At 40.4% G+C, this 27,082-nt stretch overlaps 1 protein-coding gene across 1 annotated transcript in view; it reads left to right on the top strand.

Annotated features, from left to right (window-relative positions):
• RFTN2 (raftlin family member 2) overlaps positions 1–27,082 on the top strand; it is a 239,736-nt gene that overhangs the window by 166,984 nt on the left and 45,670 nt on the right. Inside the window, exon 7 of the mRNA XM_075179952.1 lies at positions 20,473–20,576. Within this exon, the coding sequence (XP_075036053.1) occupies positions 20,473–20,576 (104 nt within the window). The remainder of the gene's footprint in view (positions 1–20,472; positions 20,577–27,082) is intronic.

The following is a 27,082-nucleotide window of genomic DNA, read 5'->3' on the forward strand; positions in this document are numbered from 1 at the left end:
GTTGGATCTTCAGTAAAAGTGTGTTATGTCATTTAAACACCAAGTCCATTGTGTCTGACAGGCTTGTTGAAGGTGTATCATAAAGACTGGGGCATGGTCTAACCATGTCAACAGTCCTACCATTGCCTCTGATAGTAAGTTTAAGTGTCTGTGGTATTAAAGTAATTCTATCGTTTTCAAATAAGCATTGCATAGGCGATTGTATTGTGTTTCTAACGCACAAAGTGATTTATTTTAGCAGATGTAAATAGTCAACAATTCAGTACATTATTATGTTATGATACAGTACAGTACAGCCAATACCAAAAGATAAATACATACCGCTGCTATCGCATGCGCTTGCTGCGCACCCACGGGACCAAGTGGACAGTATATCTGTTAGAATACTGCGGTCAGTGAAGACTGAGGACTGGGTGCGCAGCTATGATCATATATAAACATTCAGTGTTACAGAGAACAATGCAAATGGCGTGGCTTGCTTCTATTGGTCCAGACATCAGATGGGTCCAGGCTAAACAGGTCATAGGCTGATTCAATCTAAGGAATCCAAAGGTGGGGGTCATCTCTCCAGGGGATGAGCTCCTTTCTTCCCGCCAATGCTCCAGTTACATCTTAGTCAATTAGCATTTCATAGCCAGCATCATACAAAGGTTTATTCCCTAACATCAATAACTAGAGTATGCAATATGCGATCTCTTCGGCGATGGAACCGGACAGCTGCTGATGAATAGGGTTTTAATATGATACTAGGCATGACCCCTTTCCTATAACATGAACCTTGAATATCACTGAAGTGTACATATAATCATTATATATATAGACTAATAATAAACCAAATACTATCTACTCATAAATTACAGTGTAACGGAACCAATATGAATATGAATTATATAAATAACTAAATGTTGTAATGCGAGTGTGTACGTGCGTATTTTACAGTGCGATCGCACCATGCCACGTGTTACGTGGCGTACGGATCTGTGTTACGTGGCGTACGCATCGCAATCGCACGGCAAAACAATATTAACCAATATCCTTTCGTTCATCCAATTATACGACTTCGACAGGTCACCCTTTGATAGTATAATAAACTATCACCTTAAAGATGTTATATGCAGGATCTCAGTACCACGTTTCATTGTTATGTAATACAAGTCCCCCTTGGTGTATGACCACGCTGTTTGTAGATCTAAACAAGTTATCATAAGACAGAGTCTTAATCCTCTAAACGACTTCTTCTTTTATTATTAACCGTACACTTCTGGAGCTTGGAGATAACCTTTTGTATGCCCTTCAAGGGTGCAATAAAACATGTAATACATTATTTGGAAAGGTACAAGGTACAATTGAACATGTATCAGCTATACAGAATACTCTACTACAGTTCTTCAAGTTTAACAGGTTCATCTGTCCAACGCATGTCTTTAAGCTCAGAATACATTTAAACACTTCATGTTCATCAATAGCATCATCCTATGTCTATCAATAATGTCATATACAATCTTCTTCAGCTTGCGTTAATATACACACTTCTAATAATGTCATCAGTTCTTTTCATCGACACTTGTGGGCAGGCTACTGTCTGTACGTTCTTCACAGTCTCCCAATACTCAGATTTAACAGTGATCGGCTTGTAAACTATTGGGAGACTGCAGACTAAGGGACCTAGGTGTTGTACTTTTCCCCTAGTGACCTCCCACCCATAATTCGGGTACCTCAAGAATATTTAGTGGAAAGAGAACTAATCCTACTTGATATAATCATTGAGGCACGTGAGAGCACGCCCAGCACTTTGTGTGGTCTAAAACCTTGCCCTCCCAAGAATGATAATCATTCTCAAGGATGCCTGCTCAAGTCCGAATATTACTGGACTGGCATCGCTGGGTGTACCTCTTTTTAACTATGGGGTCGCCGCACTTACGGACGTAATGCTACTCAGACAATAGCCCCTCGCACTTTCTCCAAGCTGCAAGGTTTCCAAATTTTCCTTTACCCCTGAATTGAATAGAGTAATTGGCTGGACCGATTATGCTACTAACTTCTCCTTCATCCCCAATACCTCCTTATCATTACCTGAACCAGCCTCTGTCACCTGCTAATAATTAAAAGAATTGACCGTCCTGAGAAGAGAATGAAATGAAAGAACACAAAACAGGAAAAACTCAGGTGTTACTAACTGCATTCGAGGCCTTCCAGAACAGACTCATGAGTGCCCTTGGACCCTTCTCTGAGTGTTGGCCCCTCTGCAGTGGGTGGAATGGGCACCAGTTTGTCTCTGCTACCCTTGAAGCCGTGATGCTGGTAGCCTACACCTGGTACCTATCTGTCAAATAACCTGAGCCTAAGAAATTACTGCTCCACAACTTACTCTCCCGATCCAACATCCTGACAGTTAGTGTGACTTTTCAGGAAACAGTGTTTTGGACGTTCTTGGTTACTGTCTCACTATTTACCTTCTCTCAAGGTCTAACCTAGCCTCCCAGTTACAATCTCATCTCACAAGGGGTCAAGAACATTTCAAAAGCCAACAGGTTAAGGGTCTGCCCAGGAGTGATCTTTTGGTAGCGGGGAAGGACTAGTGGCCGAAGCTATCAGTCAATCAAGTTCCAACTCTTATTCTATTCAATTCGTTCTACCGAGTACCATTACTTTATGTTCACACTGGTTTGTGGCTAATCGAAATGATGTGATTTGTTACCACTACTCATACATTATACATCTGTTATCAATAACATGAATACCCCTATCATCTATTATAACTCTAGGACTATCACATTGAATAACAAAAGCTTTGAGTATGACACAGTAATACATTAGACACATTTCAATACACCTTTACCCAGACATATTTCATTGGAACACCAGTGTATACTTGAGGAGCCTGCATGGTGGTAATTGGATGACGTGGATTTGTTTTACCTGGAGGAAAACCCATCTGCAGAAGGGATATGGGATGGCTCTATTGGTATCATTTTCCTGACATTCTCTTAATCAAGATAGGACGTTGCGGTCCTACTAGCTTGAGACGAAATGTCTGGTGCACCCCAATATACTCTTACCAGCTTGCACATACCTTCTATACCCAGCTGAACCAGGCCATGTGCTGCCTCCGCTGGGTCTGGAAGATACACTCTGGGAGCTACTGGTCTACCTTGTCTATCTCTCCAGAGTCCACCAGATTCCTCACACATCTCTTCACCTTCCAGACAGTTAATTCTTCAGGTAACACAAATCTTCATATATTACCTAATATGTGTATGTGTGCATGTTTGTGTGTGTGTGTTCACATTTTAAAACAATACAACGAAAAACAAAACAAAACATAAATTTGTTAGCTGTCACATAAAACCCTGCTGTCTATTTGACAGCTATGTTCGCCCTGGTGTGACAGCCATGTATGGTCGTGTGTGTAAGTGTGGACTTTACTGGCAGCTACTTCAGTTGGTAACTGTGTCACTGTATAAAGTCCTCTATGTAGTGTCCTACTCATGTGCTGGTATTGCTATAAAAGATTTCTCAGTCACCTCAACATCGCCTCCTAGACTTGAAAAATGCTGAAGACCACTGTATATCAATCGATTTTCCCTCTGCCAACTCACATGTCATTCTCAGTACCTCACATTCAGCTACTTGACTAAGTGAGAATGACAAAGGGGTCTATTTCTATAACACTTTCTTCAAATATAACAGTATCCAGTATATGTCTGTCTAACAGTAAAAAATATAAAACACGAAAATTCTACATTTTCTAGGGTTTCACATTGTCGTATCTTGTGGTAAAAATCCTACTCCAATGTTCTATACAGAGATGCATATCTGTATGCTTAACCTCTAGCGATCTCTCCACCCTTTGTGCCTCCATATAAAGGCACATTTTTGTACAGGAGGCACGAACCAAAACAAAAACAAAAAACAAAACAGATATGCAATCTATAAAACATGAATCGTATTTCCACAACAGAACCTTTCTGCTTAAAATCAGCAGTTTCTATAGACATGAAAACAAAACCCCTGACTGTTTCTGTGACTCATGTCAAACTAGTGTGTGTATCCCTGAATTTGTCTTATGTAAAAAAAAAAAATATATGTTTTAGCCCCATTGATGAGACTGTGTCTGTTTTTTATCTCTACCAGAGCAGAGGGAAAGAGAGAGAGGGAGATAGAGATAGAGGGGGAAAGAGAGAGAGAGGGAGAGAAAGAGAGAAAAAGAAAGATAGAGGGGTACTAGCATTTGTGTAAAGAATGAGAAATAAGAAAGCAATGAATAATAGGAATACAAAGATTTGAATACAAACATACATGCAGAAAGGGAGATTTTACAACACAAATGACAGCTGGATTGGACTCTATGGGAAAATGGCTGTATTCATTTAACTATGATCCCTCCCCCTACTTGACTAGGGGGTCTTAACCGTGCAATCCAGTGTCGTCCGTCATTTGTTCATTAGGAACTCGGTATCACATTAACTACATACCGTTACAACAGACTTTCCTAACTTATGATAGAGAAATGTAAAAATTAACTGTTGATGACTCATCTGAGATACATAAAACGATATTTTGGAGCAAAGTATGTGCATACTTCATTGTTGGATAATGATTCTCAGCCAAACAAATTATCATGAGACACTGCAGCTTAAAACAAAGAGTGTTCCAATTGTCTATTGTTAATTTGTCTTTCAAGAGTGATTTTTTTCTATTTCTCTATCCCACCTTTGTAAACATTAAGTCTATATTTCTTTCGTGTACCCTTTATCTGTAAGAGGGAAACAAGATAGTTATCTCAAAACAGCAAACAAAACAAACATTTCCATTCTTTACCATCGGCCAGCGATTAGGAAAACAAGCATTTGATAACATAAAACAAACAAACAAAATCAATAAAGATTACCTTTTAAATCAGTTTTTTTCTTTCTAAACCTGCTCACCAATACTTACCACAGATTAACTCTAGAGTCGGCTATAGTTCTCCCCCAAAGTATTAGTTGCTATGGGGTGTGCAATCAATTGTTGGGGAACCTCTGAAACTTGTGTACACCTCCTTTGTGGGTGTCTATGTGGTTTCCAACCCAGGTATCCCTTTTTCTCTCTACACAGTTCCTACTCATGTGTCCCTTCTTAAGGCAGTAAAAACACGTCCTTGTCATGTCTGCACAATCTTTTGCTAGGTGTCCTATTTTATTGCATTGAAAACACTTCCTCAACTCATGTTGTTTCTTTTCCTTAAACCAGGTGTTATTATACTGTAGTCGTGCGTGCAGTCCCTCTGGTGCTGGGTTACTTACCATCCTTAGCCTATCACTTAGTGTCTTTTTCTCTTTACATATATTCTTATCATGTTCTATAGCTGACTCCCTGAGAGCATCTACAGTGATCCCTCTCCAGTTCGGTAATGAAGTCTGCACCCTTGTTTTCAAATTTTCCCTGAGGCCATCCATTAGAACTTTAACAGCAACCTCTCTGTAGTGTACATTATCTTTTATGTCTGATACCCCAGTATATTTGGCCATCGCTATCAGAGCCCTGCAAAAATAGTCTGTTGCATTTTCACTATCTTTTTGTTTGATAGTAAAAATTTTACTCCAGTCCACCATCACTGGAAAATATATGGCCAACTGTGTGATTATATGTCTAATATTGTCCTGATTATCATCCTCGGTTAAGGATTCATCCTCCTCCAACATACAATCCTTAATGAACTTTTGTATATCGGTATTAAGAGGAAGATAGGTCTTCAATAATACTCGCCAATCGTTATTAGTTGGCTCGTACACATTACCATAATATCTAATAAACTTCTGACATTTGGTCAAATCTTTCCTAGGATCAGGGAAATCAGACAAAATTGAAAACATTTCAGACCTAGTCCATGGATTATGCTTTGCTACATGTTTTAAGGGAACGTCACCATCTCTGTCCGCTTTCCCATTGGGAACTGCTATCGTGCAGACAGGATGTAAGTCTACCAAATCACTATGTTCTGAACTAGTTGTTGAAATTGCTGCTGCAGTACAATGGATGTCTCCCCCTGTGATAACCTTTACATTATTCTCACCACTTTCAGCTGCTGCCCCTGCTGGTGGAACCGTTCCCTTTCCTTGTCCTGAAACATTACCTTTAACATTACTTAAAACAACATACAAGTTACTAGTTACAGTTTTCACATTTTTGGTATTGGCTGTACTTTCCGCCCCGACCGAATTTGTCAGGGGCGTGCTTGCGCTCAGTTCTCCATGCTTTGCAATGCACACTTCCGGAACGCACACTTCCGGTACGCTCATTTCCGCTGTGCGCGTGCTTTTGCCACACTTACTTCCGCTGTGCATTCGCTGCTCTGCCACGTGTTACCTTCCATTTGCCACGACTTTAAACAATCATCATGTTTATTTTTCACTTCCGTTGACTTAATCAACCATACTTTATCCTTTACGTTATTTATTACCTCTGCATTAAAACTTCCTATTGTTGGGAAAGGCCTAACACACTCTTTGGTCATCTCGACCCCTGTGTCGCAATTAGCCTTTGCGTATGCACCATATTTATTACACATACGAAACCTTGCTGAATCCCTAAGGCCTTTTTTAGGCAGTACATTGGCCATCTCTAGCGTATGCTTAGCACCCATGTTGAACAGTAGGGTTCCAGGAATATCACACTATCCTGCCACGATATAGGGTCCCAGGAATATAATAATATCCTGCCACAATATTGGGTCCCAGGAATATAATATCCTGCCACTACTTTCAACACTCTGCCACCCGCAATCTACCGCTAGAGATATTTTACTGGCCCGTGGACATATTTGCTACAAGCCGCGTCCACTCGCTTCCTCTTGTCTTAGACAAAAAAACCTAATACAGAAATATCAATGCGGACTAAAGGGTTATCGGCTCCTCGATTACCCCTGACTCTCCAACAAAATCTGCTGAGTTTACACAATTTTAGACAAGGACCCCTAATACAGAAATATCAATGTGGACTAAAGGGTTATCAGCTCCTCGATTACCCCTGACTCTCCAACAAAATCTGTTGAGTTTATAACGCCCGGCAGCATCCGGTAAAGTCAATTACCAGCCTTACCACGTAATTCCTCCCCGTTGCTCCAAATTCGCAATCACGGCTTTCATTATTCTGCCACAATATAGGGTCCCAGGAATATAACAATATCCTACCACAATATAGGGTCCCAGAAATATCCGTGCCGTGCAAAGATTTACAATAGAGAATGTTGAAATTTGGATTAATAAGAAAAACAATGAATGAGACAATCTGTTATCTGTTATACTTAAATCTGCATGTTAACTCAAATCTGACAGTAACAAAAATGTATTATTTGGGTCAAGTAAACTATTACAGTTGTCTCTATAGTAAGAAACAATTCAACAGAATTGAATATAAAACCATTAAACTATAGAACAGGATAAAGACTTAGTAAACATATACCTAGCATCTGTTAATTATTATGATGTATGTGGCCTTTCTTGTACAGTTTATCCAAGTCGATCGAGTTGATTTCAGATAAGTTGTGTCCAGCTGTAGTAAGATGACATTAGATGAACCAAAGGAAAATTCAGGTGTTGTCTACCGTTGAAGGATTGATTTCCTTTTGTTCCTCTGTACTGTGTGCTATTGTGTGTTATGCGACATGGTAGGTGGTAGATCAATTCAAGGAGACCCCTCTATCCAGTCAGGCAGTGAAACCGTTTCTAATTCTAGGGTAGAGCCAAAGCTTTCTAGATCAGATGACAATCTAAATAATGGGATTTTTTTTCCCCAAAGAACCACTTCAAGCCCCAACGATATTTGATCTTGGATTTGCAAAGTTCATCAATGAGGGGTTTGAGGGCTCTGCACTGGAAAATTTGTATTTTATCTCCATTAAAGCCAATGCCATCTAATTGGCACATCTTTTTTGAGAATTTTTGAGTAAGATAGTAAAGTCTACAGAAAACATCTCTCGGTTTCTAGATTGAAAGTCCTGTGGGTCTTAACTCGCTATGTACCCTATCAAACATGGTCCTTTTACTGGCATCTTGTTAAATGATTTCATTAAAAATCATAGTTAGAACATTTTCTGTGACATGTTCTGTGAACATAGTGACTAGACAACCAATACTATGGTAATGAGAGCTTTCTCAATTGGTGGTGTACGGTCTTTTTCTGGTTGCGGCTGGGAGTCAGGGAAATATTTTTGTGTGGTTCCTGTATTACTTTGTAGGGTGCGGTGGCCATTTAGGGTAGCAGAGCAGATGAAAGTCTAGAGTGTTTTGGCTTGTACTGGCTGTTCAGAGAAATTCAAATAGCAGAATAGACATATGCCAACAGATGGCACTGTTGTAGTACAGGCAGAAGTATTGCAGGATCACCCAGAATATGTACAAATGCCTGTGGGAAATTGATATTAGCCAACCTTTGAAGTCAGTCCAAAGTGTTCAAAAAGATAATACAGATTCAGGATACTGAGCCAAAAATTATGCAGAGGTAGGCATCTGTGATGCAGCCAAGATGATAACAGATGGTCTTAGTCAGCAAGTAGGGACTATACCAATGTATAAAATGGGGGTAAGCCTATTGTTTAAAAATATGCCAAAAATTCAATGTCAGGGGTGCTGTTGTCAATCACAGTATAGCTGCATGCTACAAGCAACTGTGTAGCTACTGTAATTGGTACCTGTAATGAAATTGTGTTTCTTCAGGTTACCAATGGGATAAGTAGCTGTTCCTATGAGGAGGCTAAGGGCCTGATTCATTAAGGAAAGTTAGGCAAAAAAAAGGAGTATATTTTTCTCATGACAAACCTTGCTACAATGCAAGGGGTGCAAATTAGTTCATTATTTTGCACATAAGTTAAATACTGGCTGCTTTTTCATGTAGCACACAAATACTTGATAGCATTATTTTTCACTGAAAATTAAAGTTGATCTAGAACATGCCCTACCCCAACTATAAATCTGTCCCCACATTTTAAATTTAACTCCCCCTCCAATGCAACATGGTTTTGCCACGGTGCAAAGTTACTCCTTTTTTTCCCCTTTACTTTCCTTAATGAATCAGGCCATATATGTGTACTGTTGTACAGGACTTATCTCTCTGTTGGAGTGTGCAATATCACTGACATATGAAATTTAATTTGAGTAGGCATTATCGCTGACATATATATTGCTAGGCATTATTGATACCTCCGTATACCAGACTAGCACATTCAATGCTAACATAGCTGTCATGGCTTTAGTGATCCGCTGTGCAACAGGATGCTGGTTGTCATACTTGGTTCCTCTTGGAAACACTTGCTTCAAGAACAATTGTTTTTGAAGCAAGTGAAACATGAAACTAGAAACTATGCTTAGTATTCTTGGTCTCCTTCTGTATAGAAATTTCACCCACAGCAGGAGCAGCAACCACAATGTGCAAGGATGCCTCTTGGGAATCATGGATTGCAGCACAGTGGCTAAGTGGTAAGCACTTCTGCCTTACAGCCATGGGGTCATGTGTTCAATTCCCGACCATGGCCTTATCTATGAGGAGTTTGCATGTTCTCCCCGTGTTTGCCTGGGTTTCCTCCGGGTGCTCCGGTTTCCTCCCACACTCCAAAAAAAAAAACGTACTGGTAGGCTAATTGGCTGCTAACAAATTGACCCTAGTCTGTCTGTGTCTGTGTGTTAGGGAATTTAGACTGTAAGCCCCAATGGCAGGGGCTGAATCAGTGGCGCTATATAAATAAATGGTGATGCTGATGATCGCATTAGAGAAGTCAGTTTGCTTTTAATAATTGGATGCTGGACTGCATACTAATTAATGAGTAGGTTGATGATAAAGGTGTTGTCGGTGAAGTGTCTATGATGTCTATACACATGAGGTGTCTATTCATTCTGCTGCTAGCTGAAACTGAACTGCTTGTTACTATATATAATTTTCCACCTTTTGAGAAACTACTTGAATGAACTCGCTGCAAATGACATAACAGGGAGGAGGCACCAAGATGACCAATATCCTTACCTGTACTTACTGTGGCATCACAAATGCTATAGATGCCTTGAAAAATGTTGTCAGGATTGGGATAAAATATTTACAAACTCTAGAGGTGCTTTGTTTTGGTCTTATGCCCTGGGATAACAATGCACTTATTATCATGGGCATGAGGTGGTATCACTAGTGGCTGCCTTACATGGACACAATCTTCATCATCCTTCTCATTATCTTGTGCAAGTACAACACATTAATTTTCAGATCCACATCTACCCCCTTCATCTTCTTGAACACTAGCAAGTTCCAAAGTAGTGTCTTCAATATATATGTCTAAATCATCATTACTACCCATCCTCACATTTCCAAATAGTTGAGAAATTTTGGAATGAGGTTGCTCTATAATTACAGTGTCAGAATCTGGAACGTCAGACTCACATACAGCACTCATGGATACCCTTAGACTCTACTAAGGATTGTGCCCAAGTTGTTCTTCAGGCTCAGTGTTATTTTCATGTGGTTATTTTGAAGGTGACACACTGTGAAGATACCAGGTTTAATGTAACCCTCTGTGCCACACAGCTGGCCTACCCGATACCTATCCAAGGTTCAAAATCACCCAGACAAATATCCAAAATAAATACGTTTATTTAACAAAATGGTAGCACCAAACAGCAATAAACATCTTTAAATAATAACCTGCAACAAATAACACTGCAGTCTGGCACAGACAACATACAGGGTATAATGAAAACACCTCACCAGTATCCTAGCCACTCTCACGGACTGCTGTCTATCCATTCAATCTTCTCCCCCTCTCTCCTTTAATGCTACCAGCAAGGTAGTGTTCCTGAGTCACTGTTATTCTGCTTTTGGCGGTCACACAGCTCCCCAAGACCTGGAGAGGTAGATCAGGGCAAAGGCAGTACTCCAGGGACCGATTGTTCCTTTCCTATCTTTCCTATCAGAGCAGAGATCTGGATCTCAATGCCAGCCTGAATTCAGCTATCACTGGGTAGTGAATGCCAATTTGCTGTTCTCTGGAATTGGTATTTAAAGGCAGAAATGACCTTACTTGGAGTTCCAGGGCCTGCCTGATTGGTCCTTTTCTGTATTTACCTTTTCGCATATAGCGGATAATTTTCTCTTGATACAAATAGGGACAGGTAATGTTCTGTGGCTATACAGCAGAAGTTCTTTAAAAAAAAGTAAGGTTACAATCCAGAGACATTACATTTAAATATATAATGTATTCATCTATCTGTTGACCTTTTCCCTATGCTAACATACACAGACAGACAGCTAAACAAAGACAAGAGACTCCCCCTTGTGTGGTGTACATTCATACAGGACTGGTGGACAATAATCCTTTTGCCTAGGCTGAGACAATGTACTAGTTTGCAAGATAAAAAAAAACTATGTTGGCAGACATTTTAACTACTTACAAATAGAATATATCCAAGTATAAAATATGACTGACACATATAGGGAACCAGAGGGCTAGAAAAAGCATATGTTTTTATAGCCCACAGCTTGTGAGAAACAAGGTACAGACTGGTTGAGGTGATATTAATACCTTGCTTCACCACATTCCTCCCCCACTTTTTTAGCCCCTGGCTGTGGCATTCCCCAAGTAATATTCTCCTCCGCCCCCCCCCCCTCCCTCCGGTCCAAAGTCTCCGGCCCAATCCCCTGAATTGACTCGCTGGGTTGTCACCTGGGTACGGGGGATAGTAGAATGCAGTCCATAGTTTCTAAATTCCCCACCGGTGTCCCAGGGAGTTGGCCCAAGCAAATCAATCCCATGGTGCAAGGGCCTGCTTGATTAAACAAGCGGCAAGGGAAACAGTACATGTCAATATGTCCGGTGGCACTACACACGTCTCAGCCAGTGCAGTCCCTGAGCAGCGCTGGGGCAAACTCCAATAGCCCTATTTCTTTCTCCACTGGTCTGTGTCCAGGGAACTCACAACCCCCAGCAAATCTATATGGGGAAACAGGGTCACCGAACAGCGTCCTCCACTGACACTTCCCACTCCCAAACAAAATGCAGTGAAGTGCCCATAGACAGGAAAACTTGTAATTCCAGGGGAATGCAATGGATCTGCTGAAGTCCCATTGTCGGGGTACTTGAGGTCTGGCCCTAGAAATAAGGGCCAAAAATCTCTGCTCCTGTTATCAGCCGGCTGAAGAGGAAAGTAGTCACATACACAGGTTGTGATGAATTCAACTCAGCTCTAAGGGACCACCCCTAGACTGGCTTTATTATGCATGAAATACAGTGTACGTTATTATACAATTATTAAAAGAGGCGTAATTTAATTATGCATGCTACACGGATTGAGCACATTAAGGAAAAATACAGTTTTCTTAAAGTTTGAAGTGAAACATTTTAGGCAGACGTTATATCACATCTCATCTAGTTCAGCCGTGAAGTGCTTGGCGCTCAGTCAATTCTTCTGTTACATTCTGCTGACATTAAGTTTTTCACATAGCTGTAAGCTGAACTTGCAAATGTAAAGAATATTTTCTTTGCATTTGCACAACAGTATTTTATTATTTTTAATAACCAATATCCTCACAGTCCACATTTTTTTTTTATTAAAAACTAATCAAATCCCTAACTTTCCTGAAATGTAGTCATCCATGTTGCAACTACTTTACCCATATGTTTTGCCTTATGCTAGCACATGGGTAGATGTAAGCATCATTCACCACTAGGATCACCACATTTCAACTCATCCTAGTAAATAAGTGAGGGAACTTCCTTTCTTTTGGTTTCTGTCATGCTGGTAGTGCAATATATACACCTCTTGTCAGGAGTGACTGGATTTAACTTTTTACACAACGGGAACTTACAAACATGGTTCTGTTCTGTATACTTCTGCTCACAACATGTACCCTTACTTTCTGTAACATGCATCTCCTTAAGTAGAGTCATCATTCTAATTACCGTTTTTCTAAGGCTATATGATAAGTAAAAATTCTAGCAAATCAACAATATTAAAATGATTATAACTATCAACAAAGGATGTACTAGGTAATTAATTAAACCTGTTATAGAAGGTGATTGTAAACACATCCCACCAGTGGTGGTCCAGATTATCTTTAAGTTTCTTACCTATGTGAACTATCCTGCTTGCTTCAACTACAATTTGCATAAAGGTGTGTCGTGTAGTATAATTTACCTCTTGTAGATATTTACGTAATACCTCAGTATCATTGATTAAATTAATGATCTCCGGTAGATTTATCATCATATTGCTTTCAGGCAATTGCTGAATTTGAAACCAGATATCCACATTTTTAGATAAATCTGAGCTGAATACAAAGGTCTCATTTTTCCAATTCAAATGAGTAATATTGAACAAACACCCTGAAAATGGATTCGGTAGACTGTACATTGTAATGTTTTAGCTGAGATTATTACCCATAACATGGACGTAATATTAAGCATTCTTCGATACACCTTCTCATTCCCCATTTTAAGCTGTGTCTGGGCATTATCTTTTTGTGCTTTTTAATACATATTTCTCATGGTACATTCAGTCCAATTAAACAATGCTGATACATTTCCTTGCAAGCTGACTTCATTAAACAAAGATCTGTTAAATATGTGTAAAAACTCCTTATCCCAATCTATCCTTGCCTGAAGGGGTGTAAATATTGTGGGCATCCATTGTGCCTGTGTACCTATTAGCACTGTCACAATGCCTATCAACACCAAAAAAGGATTCATGGTCCTATTTTCATCGTTAGCTTCTTGCAATATGATGCGTGCATCCAAGTCCCTTTTTCTCCAACCTTAACAGATGTGGGATGGTAAGTAGGACTTGATATGGACCTTCAAATTGAGGTTCCAATGCCTTTCTGACGTGCCTTTTTACATATACCCAATCACCAGGCTCCAGTGTGTGAGTCCCTGATATTTCTGCTGCATCTGGAATGGAGGAGAAAACTTGAGAATGTACGTTAATCATAATCTTTTGCAACTCACTTAAGTAACCAATAAGATCTCCATGATGATGCTGTAACTGTTGAGGAAAATAACATCCTGTTTTATGTGGTCCTGCAAACAGTATTTCATATGGTGACAGCTTATTTTTATTACCAGGTGTTATTCTTAATGAATACAGGGCCAAAGGTAGACATTCTACCCATGTCTTGGCTGTCTGTGCTATCATTTTCTGAATTTTTAGTTTTAATGTAGCATTTAATCTGTTCACCCTTCCACTCGACTAGGGGTGATAGGGTATATGAAATGCTTGCTCAATACCCAGATCCTGCATCACATGTTGCATTGTATCTCCTGTGAAGTGTGGTCCTGTCTGATTCTATTGTCTCAGATACTCCATATCTACAGATTACCTCGCTAATCAATTTCTTTGCTGTGTTCTTTGCTGTAGCTTTAGCCACTGGCCAAGACTCTGGCCAGTTAGAGAAAAGGTCAGTGCAGACAAGGGCATACTAATATGTTTTTACCTTGGGTAACTGAATATAGTCTATCTGTAATCTCTGAAATGGGTACAATGGTTTTGGTGTGTGTCTCTGTGGTACTTTGACCATCTGACCTGGATTATGCCTGCCACATGTCTGGCATGCTGCTACATAAGAAGTGGCGGCTGTATTGAAACCTGGTGCTATCCAGTGCTGTAGCACTGAATTAGTCATTGCCTCCTTTGAGTGATGCACCAGTCCGTGTGCCAGAGTCATCATAGGGTATAGTGCCCTTGGAAGGCAACACCTGGTGGCATTTGCCCATATGTTATTAACACAGATGGCCCCCTATTTCTCCCAACTGTCTCTCTCTGCTTTTGTGGCCTGTTTCTGAAATTGTTGAAGTGTCTGCAGGTCCATTTGCCCTGCATTGTTAATACTGTAAAGAGTTATAGGAGATAATAGGGCAGTTTGCTTAGCAGCGGCATAAGCCTTTGCATTTCCCTTTGCCTCAGCTGTCTTCTCTTTAGTATGTGCTTGTACCTTTAAAATAGCTACCTTTTTTGGTACCTGCAAGGCCCTAAACAAGGCCCTGATGAGTTCAGCATGTTTAATAGGCTTACCTGCTGAGCCCACAAAGTCCCTACTTTTCTAAATAGGCCCAAAGTCGTGAGTCACACCATAAGTATACCTTGAATCTGTGTAAATATTGGCTGTCTCATTCTCTACCATTGTACATGCATCAGCGAGTGTTTTTAACTTTACCTCCTGTGCTGAACAAGAGGGTGAGAGTGGTTGCTGAATTATTACTTCATCCAGAGTAGTCACAGCATACCCTGTCCTTGGTGAACCCTCATGATAAAATCCTAAAAACATCTACAAATAGTAGCCAATCTGGGTTGGCTAATGGAACATCCTTCAGATTTTCCAGTTCCCTCATTCAAGTTTCATGAGTTCCAAACAGTCATGATGATAAAAATTTTGTCGAGTCTGTTTATTTCGCTGTATTTCATCCTCGCCATCACTGCTATCTGTGTCTAAAATGTCACTGCTCTACTTGTCTATTTTCCCCTCTTTTGAATCCTGCATTGGAAATAAAGTAGCAGGATTCAACACTGTACACCTTTAGTTTTGTAGGTTGGTTGGACTTAAAAGAGCTACCTCATATTTAGTAAGTCTTGCTGTAGAAAGATATTTGGTTCTAGCTTAATTCAGTGACTGCATGTGGTACTTGAATGGTGAGGGATAGTTTAAAACCAAATCTGCAGCTTTGTCTTTCAGCAGTGCTGCTGCTGCTACTGCTTTAATACAAGATGATGCCCCCCTTATTATACTATCAAGTTGTAATGAATAGTATGCCAGGGGTCTTTGTTTGTTACCGTGTTCCTGCACCAGCGCACCTTGTGCATGTCCTTGGGTTTCATTGCAAAACAATGTAAAAGGTTTATCATATTGTGGTAATCATAGTGCAAATGCTTGAGTAATAGCTTTCTTAATGTCTTTAAATGCTGTCACTTGTTGTACTGTTAATGTTACAACATTATTTGTTGCTTCTGTTAGGGCATCATATAACGGTTGCATTATCAGGGATAGTGGCAGTCCCTAATGCGACTACCACTACACTGACAAGGACTTACCCAACTTGAGAAGACAGAAGCTGGCAATCACGAAGCAATGTTAACAGCGAAGGATTGAAATCACTACGTGCCAGAATCGCGAGGAATGCAGAAAGCTGGCACACAGAAAGTCATGTGACTTTCTGGGACTATACTATTATTAGGGGTGTTATCGAAGTAATGCATAGAAGCGCCGAATGGACAAAGTACAAGCCTTGCTATAAAATATTGTACATCCGCTGCCTCCCTGCATTACTCATTTAACACCCCTGATAGCATAGTCCCAGAAAGTCACATGACCTTGTCTGCATTCCTCGCGATTCTGCCATGTACTGATTTCAAACCTTTGCTGTTTACATTGCTTTCGCGATTGCCAGCTTCTGCCTTCTCAAGTCGGGTAAGTCCTTGTCAGTGTACTGGTAGGAAAGCAATTGGAATACATTCCCTACAATACCCTACCAACCCCAAAAATGCTCTTAATTGCTTGGTAGTGGTAGGTTTCTTTACTTTTTGTATTGCTTCTGTCTTGTGTCAGGTGTCTTGTTCCCTGTTTAATACAATGTCCTAAGAATGTAACCTGATTTTGTGCTGCCTGTAACTTGCATTTTGATACATTGCAGTCTTGCTAACAAAGGAAGGTCAATAATGAAATTGTTTCCTCCTGACATTGTTTTTCTATGTCTGCACACAAAAGTAAATCATCTATATACTGTAGTAATTGTGTGGTTTCATATTTTGGTCTCCATCATTGGAGTATGGTTGCTATGGCTTCTAAATATAAGCTGAGGGAGAAATAACTTCCCCCTGTGGTAACCTTGTCCAACAATACTGTTTTCCTGTGTTTGTGAAAACCAAGCAAAGCTGACTTTCTTCTGTTAGTGGTACTGAGAAAAATGCATTTGCCAAGTCTTTTACTGTAAATGAGGCTGAGGTGGCAGGTATTTGCTTCAATAAGGTATGTGGGTTTGGCACTATGGGAGTGTCTATAATCAGTTTCTTATTTACTTCCCTTAGATTGTGTACCATCCGATATTCTTTGGCTCATAACCTTTCCACCTTCTTCACGGGAAAAAAGGGAGTGGTCCATAGGGACCTACATTCTCTCAAAACCTTTGCCTCCATATATGCAGAAATTTGAGGTTGTATTGCATTTTCTGGTTCCCTTGCTAAGGGATATTGTCTTACTTTTACTGGGACTGCACCAGGTTTTAACTTTAGCTGTACTGGTTAAACCTTCAACAATCCCACATCTGTCTTTCCTTTTGACCAGAGCTTGTCTGGTATATGTTCTAACCAATTAGGAATTTTTGTTACCTGTTCATATTTTTGTTGAAGCAGATAAATTGCTTCTTCCAGTTGACAATTTATTTCTTGCCCTGTTTTACCTTTTAAAACTACAGTACCTTCTTTGTATTCAATGGTGGCCTGTAATGCTATTAATACATCTGCATGCAATAGATTAACTGGACTGGTAGTTGAGGTCCGAAACTGAACAGGGACCTGTACATAATCTGATCCTACCTTAATTTGTAGTGGTGTACTTTCTTGTAAGGGGACACTATCCCCTGTTAATCCTGTACCCTGAAATTTCTTGTTACATATTTCTTAGGAATTTCTGAGTCCTGTAAAACGATGCGACTTGCTTCAATGTCCACTATACAGTCGATTTGTTCTCCCTCTGGTAGTGTTAACTGAACTGTACTCTTGGGACCAGGTGTGTTAATAGTGGACTGCTGAGGGCTGGACACTGGAGGGCCTGCTACCTATAGATTTTGAACTGTTTGAACTGACTGAACCTTTACAGCTGATTCATTTATATGCTGTACCCGCTCTTTATACTTTTGACAATCTCTTTTAATATGTCCTGTCTTTGAACAGAAGAAGCATAATCCTCTCCTCTTTGCCACCTCTGAATTGTTTTGCCCTGTTTCTATCACCATCCCTATTATTATTTTGAGTTTGTTTGTGATATTCAAATGCAAACAATGGTGAATAGTAACTTTTTGGCAATATAATTAGATTTTTTTAAAAACTTTCAAATCACTTTTCTGAAGTAGGTAGTTTTGTGAGAACATGTTCTATAGCTATATGCTCCTTTGGGATTATAATTTTAGGTTAAATCAGCAGCTACCACTTCCAAAAGCAATGGCTGCAGTTGTAAGCACACAGTGATACATATTACTGAGTTTTCTTTCCTACAGTCTATTGGCCTAATTTGGAGTATACTGCATTTGTGTTATGATGGTAGACATAAAAACTTAGTCACAAAAAAAAAAGCGTACTTACATGGGTATGTTGAACTGCACATGTCTAAAGATGCGTCCAACTCAAAAGCAATAGTATTTGCACCAGGTGCATGTCAGGTCTACAAGTGTATATATTTACTCCTGATGATAGCGTACAGATGCAGCTTGACAGTGTTAGTATTAGATGGTAAAGTTGCATTGCATTATCTGTACACAAAAATAATAATATAATGAAGTGTCACAAACACAAGAAAGATTAGTGTCTTGATAGTTATTAATAAATGCCAACATTGTATTTTCCATATTAAATGCCATTAAGTATAGTGAATTCCACATACGCATCCAACACTTGCATGAACTACGCTGTCACAATCCAACATTCACCTGAGCCTGCCTGATGTATGTATGTATGTATGACAAAGGGTTAATCAAAATCAACTTGGGTCTTTTTAAAAATGATTAATACTCTCCCTGTCTGTCCAACACACTAATTTTGTCTTACCAATTATGCTCCATCAAGGCTTTTTGTGAAGAGCTGACGCTCTTACACAGGAACCTTTCGGTTCATCCTTTAATCTAATCTATCATAATTTACTTACATCAGAGTTATCATAAACCAAGTTATCTCCACTGACCCAAAGTTATCATGAACCAAATGATCTCCTCTGTTTCAGTTATGTAGCGTTCTAATACAAAATCTGACACGTGAATTCACAAGAAAACAGAGACATGAATTTAAGTGTAATTTAGTATGGAAATAAAACCACAATGCTTAAGATGAAAACAATTATCAAAATGACATACACAAATATATTACAATAAAAAGGAATAAACAATAGAAATGGCAAATTTATGAATGATAAATTTCTGTCTGTGGGAGAATATGAATAAAGGGCTCCTCTCAATATAAAATTCACTCCCAAAAATGAACAAAACTGTTAGATTTACAGGACATTTGCACTGTAAATGCAAATTAAGCTGTTTATGACCTCTCTTCAAACGCCTTTCAAGTCAGGGTTTATTTACACTGGCCTAACTTCCTATCAGAAAGTCCTACAAAGATGATATTACCTCCACCTAGCAGGTCATAAAATTCCCTACATTTGCATACCAAACATGACTTCTGTAAGTATAACATTTGAGAAAATATGTAATTTATCCTTATTTCCCCTCATTCTCACTTTACCCAGATGTTCAGTCATCCAGTTAAGATGTCTTGAGATCACAGATCACCAAATATGTGAGGGGTCTGTTTGTTGGATATTATTGAGTATATTGAGATAAGCTTAAAGAGAGATCTCAAGACCTTTATCTTTTGCGGTACCATAAATTGGTATTAGACACTCATCTGTAACTACATGTCTGGAACTCTCTATCCATAAATATGTCATGGGGAGTACAGAAGAGTTTAGCAAAAACAAAGAGATACATTAATTTAGTTTTCTTTTAGGTTTTAACCCATGGCCGGACACAGAGTTCATGTGAACCACACCAAGCTAATATGAATTAATCAACAAACACATATATGTGATTTTATATGAGATACATTCTTACTATGCTCATCCTTACTTCATTTCTCCAGGTGATCAACACAAATATAGATATGGACATATTCTGGTGCTCATGTGTAGTAAGGAAATGCGTATATTATGCAAAAAAAAATTACCGGTGAACATCTCTACGTTAGGAGTAGGCTGACTACTCACAGGAGTAGGGGTGGTACAGAGGAGCGTGGATGATAGAAACGTATCTCTTTTGGACCGGCTGCAACACTCTCTAGTTGCTTCTAATTATCTGTTTTGCCTATGAATAGTGCAGTATCACTATGTTTTCAACTTGGATTGTTAATAGTTTACAATTATTTTCCATGACAATTAAGTTCAAGAGAGAGATAACCGGGGGGGGGGGGGGGGGGGGGGAGAAAGCATTGTTGGTTTGTTTGTTTTTCTCAAAGAGAGTCTGATCTGAAAGCAAATGTTTAGTTCTTAGTGACCACACAGAGGTCAGGGATTTGGCATTCTCTTGCTTATGTACAGATATGTCAGTTACTTTCACAGTGATTACATCTGACCACTTATGATTAGGCAGAGACAGATTTCAAATGTAGCTTGTGTACAGCCATGCCAGAAAACTGCGGACTTAAAGTTTGTTAAATGTAAAAAATAATGGTTATTTTTACTTTTTCTATTTGTGTTAATATGTTTTTCTAGGGCTCTGAAATTAAAACTGATTATGGTCCCTTGCTGCACACACTGGCAGAGTTTGGATGGTTTCTGACATGTGTTATACCAACTCCAATAATAAGACACAACAGGTGAGAAATTACATTAAACCCATTTGTGTAATATTTCACAGGTTACTGCACTGCTGTATAAAAAAAGATTCTTGTGCGCTAAAACCCAAGGTTACATAAAAATAACTATAAACTATAAAAAAATATTAAAAAACCCTTGCTCAACCTTAATCATGGGTGCCAATCCTTGTAAAATCTAGAATAACCAAAACATATAATAAGGTGCGCCAAGGGGACAAGTTGATGTAGAACCTGAATAAATATGGCAGATGACATCTTAAAAGAAACAATACTTCTATTGTCTCATAAATGAGTAATCTAGTTAAAATAATGGACGATACCTAGCAAAAAGTATAATAATAACAGAATACAGTGAATATTAATGACAAGCAATAAGCTTGCACTATCATTGTACTCACAGATGGCAGACATGTCTCAAAATGGAAAATAATAATACTATGCACACTTAATCATCAGTCCTCAATAAGAACTAATAATAAATAATATAAGAGTCTGTGATATGGTATCTTGTTGTTTGTGATAAACCGAATAAAGTGAGTGGCCAATTCACTTGGTGGAGGTAGAGGTATCCATATAGCGTAATTCTTGATCAAGAAATGACTCAAGAAACAAAAACATATATGCATGCAGTCAGTATTATGGAAATGCCCTAGAGTGATCACACCACAAGTAGCATGCAGGCTTTTAGGAGAGAGTCTCCCTGTTAGAGGTTATCACAGCCGCAAAAATTCCACGCTCCAGGTCAATCAATGGTGACATCCATGAATGTAATTAAAACTGATTATGGTACCTTGCTGTCCACACTGGAAGAATTTGGATGGTTTCTGACATGTCGTATAACAACTCCAATAATAAGACACAACAGGAGAGAAGTTATATTATACCCATGTGTGTAATATTTCACAGGTTACTGCAGTGCTGTATCTACAAGTAAACAACCTTAGGCAAAAAAAATTGGGAGGCAGCAAAATGAATTCATTTAAAACATGTGAACTTTCACTATGTTAAAAGGCAATTAATATCAACTAACCCAAAATGACAATGATCAAGTAATGTTGTCAAGTTGTTTTGGGCTGAAGGTCACCTGCTGGTATTGGTGCTGCTAAGCAAGGAGGCGCGGAGTCTAAAATGCCTTTGGTCTTCACCAGGGACCTCCGCAAGGGAGTTTGGGGTTCGCTGTAAGAGATGTGCAAGTCGCGGCCCTCCGAGATAGCTACCGGCGAGGTGTGAGGCGAACATATGTACTCGTACAGGCAGTAGTCAAACCGTGCGAGCAGGCAAGCTACAGAAGAGCAGGCAGAGGCGAGATCAAGAAGCCAGGGGTCAAAACCAGAATGCAGGGTCAATGGATTATCCAAAGCAGAGTCAGGGAAGCCGGGTCAAAACACAGGGCAGAAGTCTGCAACTAATACAGGAGTGCTGGAGGATAGGGAGACCTAGATACTCTGGCACCCTAATGGTGTGCAGAGCCTCCCTAAAATAGAGGACACTTGATTGTAATTGGTGGACAGTGGTTTCGGCGGTCAGAATAGCTGACTGCCGATAGGAAGCTGAAAGAAGCATCTCGTTGCCCTAGCATTGGACGTGCATGCGCTCCTGGGGCCGGGCCCAGCAGGCGAGAGAAGAAGCGCCCCATTGTTAGGCAGGAACATCCTGAAGGCATCCGTTCCCAGCTGTAGAAAACAAGCGGGCACGGCGCCTGTCAGTACCCCCCCTCTCTACCGGGGGAGCTATCCGTTAACAAATGCTTTGTACAGAAACTAGCCAACAGGTGCTGGAGCAGGCAGATCCTCCTCATACACCCAAGACCTTTCTTCAGGACCGAAACCCCTCCAGTGAACCAAATATTGGGAGCATGCCCGTAGCTTGCATACGGCCAATTTTTGACTAATCTCATAGTCATTACCAGCCGTGGTTGGAATAGGTTGAGAAGATGGAGCACGAGAAAATTTATTTAGGATTTTTAATCTGAATTACTGGAAAAGGCCCGACATAACCTGGTGCCAATTTCATAGAATGCACCCGAAGCCTGAGATTCCGTGTGGAAAGCCACACCTTATCCCCAATTTGAAGACTGGGGACCATTTTTTGGTGATGATCCGCAGAGAGTTTGTACTGATGTGAGGACTTTACCAACTTTTCCTTGGTGGAGGACCAGATCAACTCCAAGGACTTTACAAAATGCTCTTCAGAACCGGGATATAAATTGTATACCACGACCAGAAATTATCTCCTGTGGACAGCCGTGGAGGCAGAATATCTCTTTGATGAAGACTTGTGCGAGTTTGGCAGCAGAAAGAAGTCCTCTTAGGGGAAAAAAGTGAGCCATTATCGAGAATCTATCCACCGTTACCCAAATGGTGTTGAACCCATTACTGGGAGGCAGGTCTGTGATAAAATCCATAGAAAGGCTTACCCGGGCGCGATCAGGAATGGGCAGAGGTAACAGTATCCCTGACGGAGGTTGTCTGGGAACTTTGTTCTGAGCACATGTCACGCAAGTAGGTATATATTCTTTAACATCTGCGCGAAGGGTAGGCCACCAATAGCGTCGGGAAAGCAACAAGAAGGATTTTTCAAAACCGGCATGTCCAGCAAATTTGGCTGCATGAGCCTATCGAAGTGCCTTAGGACGAGAATGAGGTTCCAGATAAGAGAAGCCCACGGGAGGAGTTCTTTTAAGAACAACAATACAGGAAGGCTCGAGTATGAGAGGCGGTTCAGAAATTGGTAATTGACCCGATATGTCAAAGGATATGGATAGAGCGTCAGACCTGGTGAAAAGAGCTCAGGAACAGTAGGTGAGTCTTAGATCAAATCAAACAAAGAATGAGGACCACCAAGCCTGGCGAGGATTCAGGAAACGAGCATCCCAGAGGCAAGTGAGGCATAAAGAGCTCTCTCAAGGAAATGACGCCACTCTTCAAGTGTGGATTTAACCGCTAGCAATTTCTTATCTCCAATGCCATAATTGAATTCGGAGGCGTTACATTTCTTCAAAAAGAACCACAGGGATGGAATTTTTCGGTGAAAGATTCCTGTGAAAGAACTTCCCCGACTCCGATGGATGAGGCGTCTACCTCCAGGAAGAAGGGTTTTTGTTGGTCGGGTTGAGCAAGAACTGGAGAGAATGTTTTTTTCAGGGAATCAAATGCAGCTATGGCCTCAGGAGACCATTTCCTGGGATTGGACAATTTCCATGTAAGAGCGGTAATGGGAGCAATTAAGGTAGAGAATTGCTGAATAAACTGCCAATGAATCGCTGTACCGCCTTCAATCCTGTAGGTCTGAGCCAATTGATGATTGCTGATAGTTTCTCAGGATCCATTTGAAAGCCCTGCACCAGAAAGAAGAAACAATGTACCCCAAAAATGGAATCTGGGGAACCTCGAATATACATTTCTCGAGCTTACAAAACAACTGGTTAGACCGGAGACGAGTGAGAACTTCTTTCACATGAGAACAGTGAGACGGAAAGTCTGGGAAAAAGATCAAAATATCGTCCAGGTATACTACCACCGAACTGTAGAGAAGGTCTTGGAATATGTCATTAATGAATGACTGGAATACTGCAGGGGCATTACAAAGCCCAAAAGGCATCACAATATATTCAAAATGTCCTTTGCAGATACTAAAGGCAGATTTCCATTCGTCCCCCTCCCGGATACAGATTAGATTACACGCCCCACGCAAGTCTAATTTGGTGAAGATTTTGGAGCCGCTAATCCAATCGAACAACTCAATGATGAGCAGGAGAGGATATTATTTTTTGATGGTTATGGCGTTCAACTGCCTATAGTCAATACATGGATGTAAATTCCCATTTTTTTTCTTTACAAAAAAGAAGCCAGCACCTGTAGGAGAAGAAGACTTCCTGATAAAACCTCGTTGGAGGTTTTCGGGTAGGTATTATATCATAGCTAAGTTATCCTACCCCTAGGAAGAGGTTTATCTGTTAGCAATTCAATGGAGCAGTCCCACGGACAATGTGGAGGAAGAGTCTCAGCTGCCACCTTACAGAAGATGTCCTGAAAGGAGATGTAAGGTGACGGTAACTTGGGATGAAACGAGAGAATCCGGCAAGGAATAATACATTTCCCAGGCTTGATTCCAGAAAGACAATTCTTGAAGCATTGGGAACCCCAAGAAGTAACTTGAGCGGTACTCCAGTCAATTTGAGATGAATGGAGTTTGAGCCAGGGAAGCCCCAAGATGACGAATTAATAGATCGAGGGACCACCAAAAACACAATAGATTCCGAATGCAACATCCCTACCGTCAGTCGTATTGTAGAAGTAACCCGGGACACAGAACCATTAGTAACTCGATTCTCATCCACAGCAGTAAGAAAAAGAGGCTGAGGCAATTTGCGAGTAGGTATTTGGAGTTACGAAGCAAAAGTTGCAGAGATAGAACAAGGGCAGAAGTTACAAAGGGACCGACAGGAGTGTCCAGTGAAATGATCATCAAAAAATCTGGGCTGGGACTAGTGTAGGGAGTGGTAAACTTGACTCCTAGGTCGGCCTCCCTTTCACAGACTACAAGGTGGCATTTTCCGGCCTCTTGGTACAATAAGTGACCAGGTTCCCCATAGTAGAGACAGAGATTTTGCTTGAAGCATATCTCTCTTTCCTCCGGGGAGAGACGTAAACTGCCTATCTGCATAGGTTCCTCAGAGGAACTGGGCTCTGGAAGTGGGGAGCAAGTCAAGGAGAAAAGCGTCTGGAAGATGTCCGTTCATGTGTAAGCTCCCGAAAGCGTAGGTCAATTCGGTTGCACAGGGAAATGAGGTAATCCAAGTCGATCGGAAGCTCACAGGAGAATAATTCATCCTTCACCCGATCTGCTAAGCCTTGCCAGAAGGTTGCCACTAATGCTTCATTGTTCCATTTTAATTCAGAGGCAAACATAACAGAACTGTACCGCATACTGACCAACAGTCTGGGAATCCTAACACAGGTTCAAGAAACAGGAGGCTGCTGAGGAAAACCAGCTGGGCTCATCAAAAATTTTGCGAAAAGCTTCTATAAACGAAGATTCATTTTTCAGGAGGATTGTTTCGTTCCCACAGATGAAAGGTCCATGCCAAGGCTTGCCTGGACAGTAGGGAGATGATAAAGGCAACTTTTACTCGTTCAGATGGAAAAGATGCTGAGTTACATTCAAAATGAATCATACATTTATTCAAAAAGCCTCTACACTTTTTTGGATCCCCATAATACTTCTCCACAGGTGGAAGGCATTAATAAGAAGTGGTGACTACTGCAGGAGAAGAAGTGGGTCGTGTTTCCCCAGACATGGTGACAGATTCTGCCTGCGAAGCAGCCACAGAGGCTTGAAAGGGCTCAAGTATGGCAGCAACTCCCTGGATACATTGGAGCAGCTGAGCCTGTTCAGATTCTTGCTTCTGTACCCTGTGGGCTAGGTATAGAAATGTGACTGGATCACTGATAAATAACTTCTGGTATAAATTTATTTAAAGGAAATAGCGCAGGGTGCTTATTTATATAATTGCACATGCACTTATTTTTGTTATTGTGTATATTTTGAGATAGGAAATCATTATTTCTAAACCAGGGTAGAAAATTTGTTTTTCTGTTTTAACCTTTCTAAGGCAAATGCCTTATTTCTGATGTATATATCTGATACAATGAGCCTTTGTGGATGGAAGTCTTTTGTGTATTGGGATGTGTTTTGTATAGAAGTGTCATTGTTTGGGGTTTGTAAGGTTGCTAGTGGAAACCTCCAATTAGGCATATGGGGAGGCAGTCTGATAGCAGGAAATGCCTGCTCTGGCCAATGGCCCAGCAGGGAGTCGTTACTGTGTGGCCTTTTCTCAGAGTGTTCAAACCTTTCTGAACATTGTGAACAGCATGTGAAGCAGGACATCACAGCGTTTCTAGAATTTCGCATATAAGTGTAAATATTGTTATCTTTGCAGTGCATGTAAATCTATGTTTTGGAAAACAGGTTACATCCTGATTCTAAAAATAGCCTGTGTCTAAACTATATAAAAGGCACTGGCTTGTATTGAAAACTTGTTCTTCTTGTTTCTGACCTTAGCACTGGTGCCAGTGTGAGAGCAAATAAACATCACTTGTTTCAAAGACCTGCTTGAAAATATCTTCAATATTACTGTATTCCTGTGACCTGCAGATTAGACACTAAATCTAATCCGTTCTCCGTCTGTTTCTGAGGTTGGACCCAGCTTTTCCGGTGCCACCACTCTTCCTGCTACCCTGCAGCCCTGGTCAGTGTGATAGACCAGGGGATAAATGTATCAAAGTGCGAGTTTGCCAGTGTGTTTAAATTGTGGCAAATCGCTGGTGTTTATCCACGAGTTTTGAAAAAAAAACCTGAAATGTATCAAGCTTCGATTTTGACACTGAAGTTCAGAATCGCTGGTCATCTCTGGCGATTTTGTGCGATGTAAACACTCCCGAGTTTATCTAACTCTCCTGTGGTTGGCAAACTCTCCTGTGTTGTAACAGTGAGTTGTAAACACA

Source organism: Mixophyes fleayi, chromosome 7 (assembly GCF_038048845.1).
Source record: "Mixophyes fleayi isolate aMixFle1 chromosome 7, aMixFle1.hap1, whole genome shotgun sequence".
NCBI classification, from domain to species: Eukaryota; Metazoa; Chordata; class Amphibia; order Anura; family Limnodynastidae; genus Mixophyes; species Mixophyes fleayi.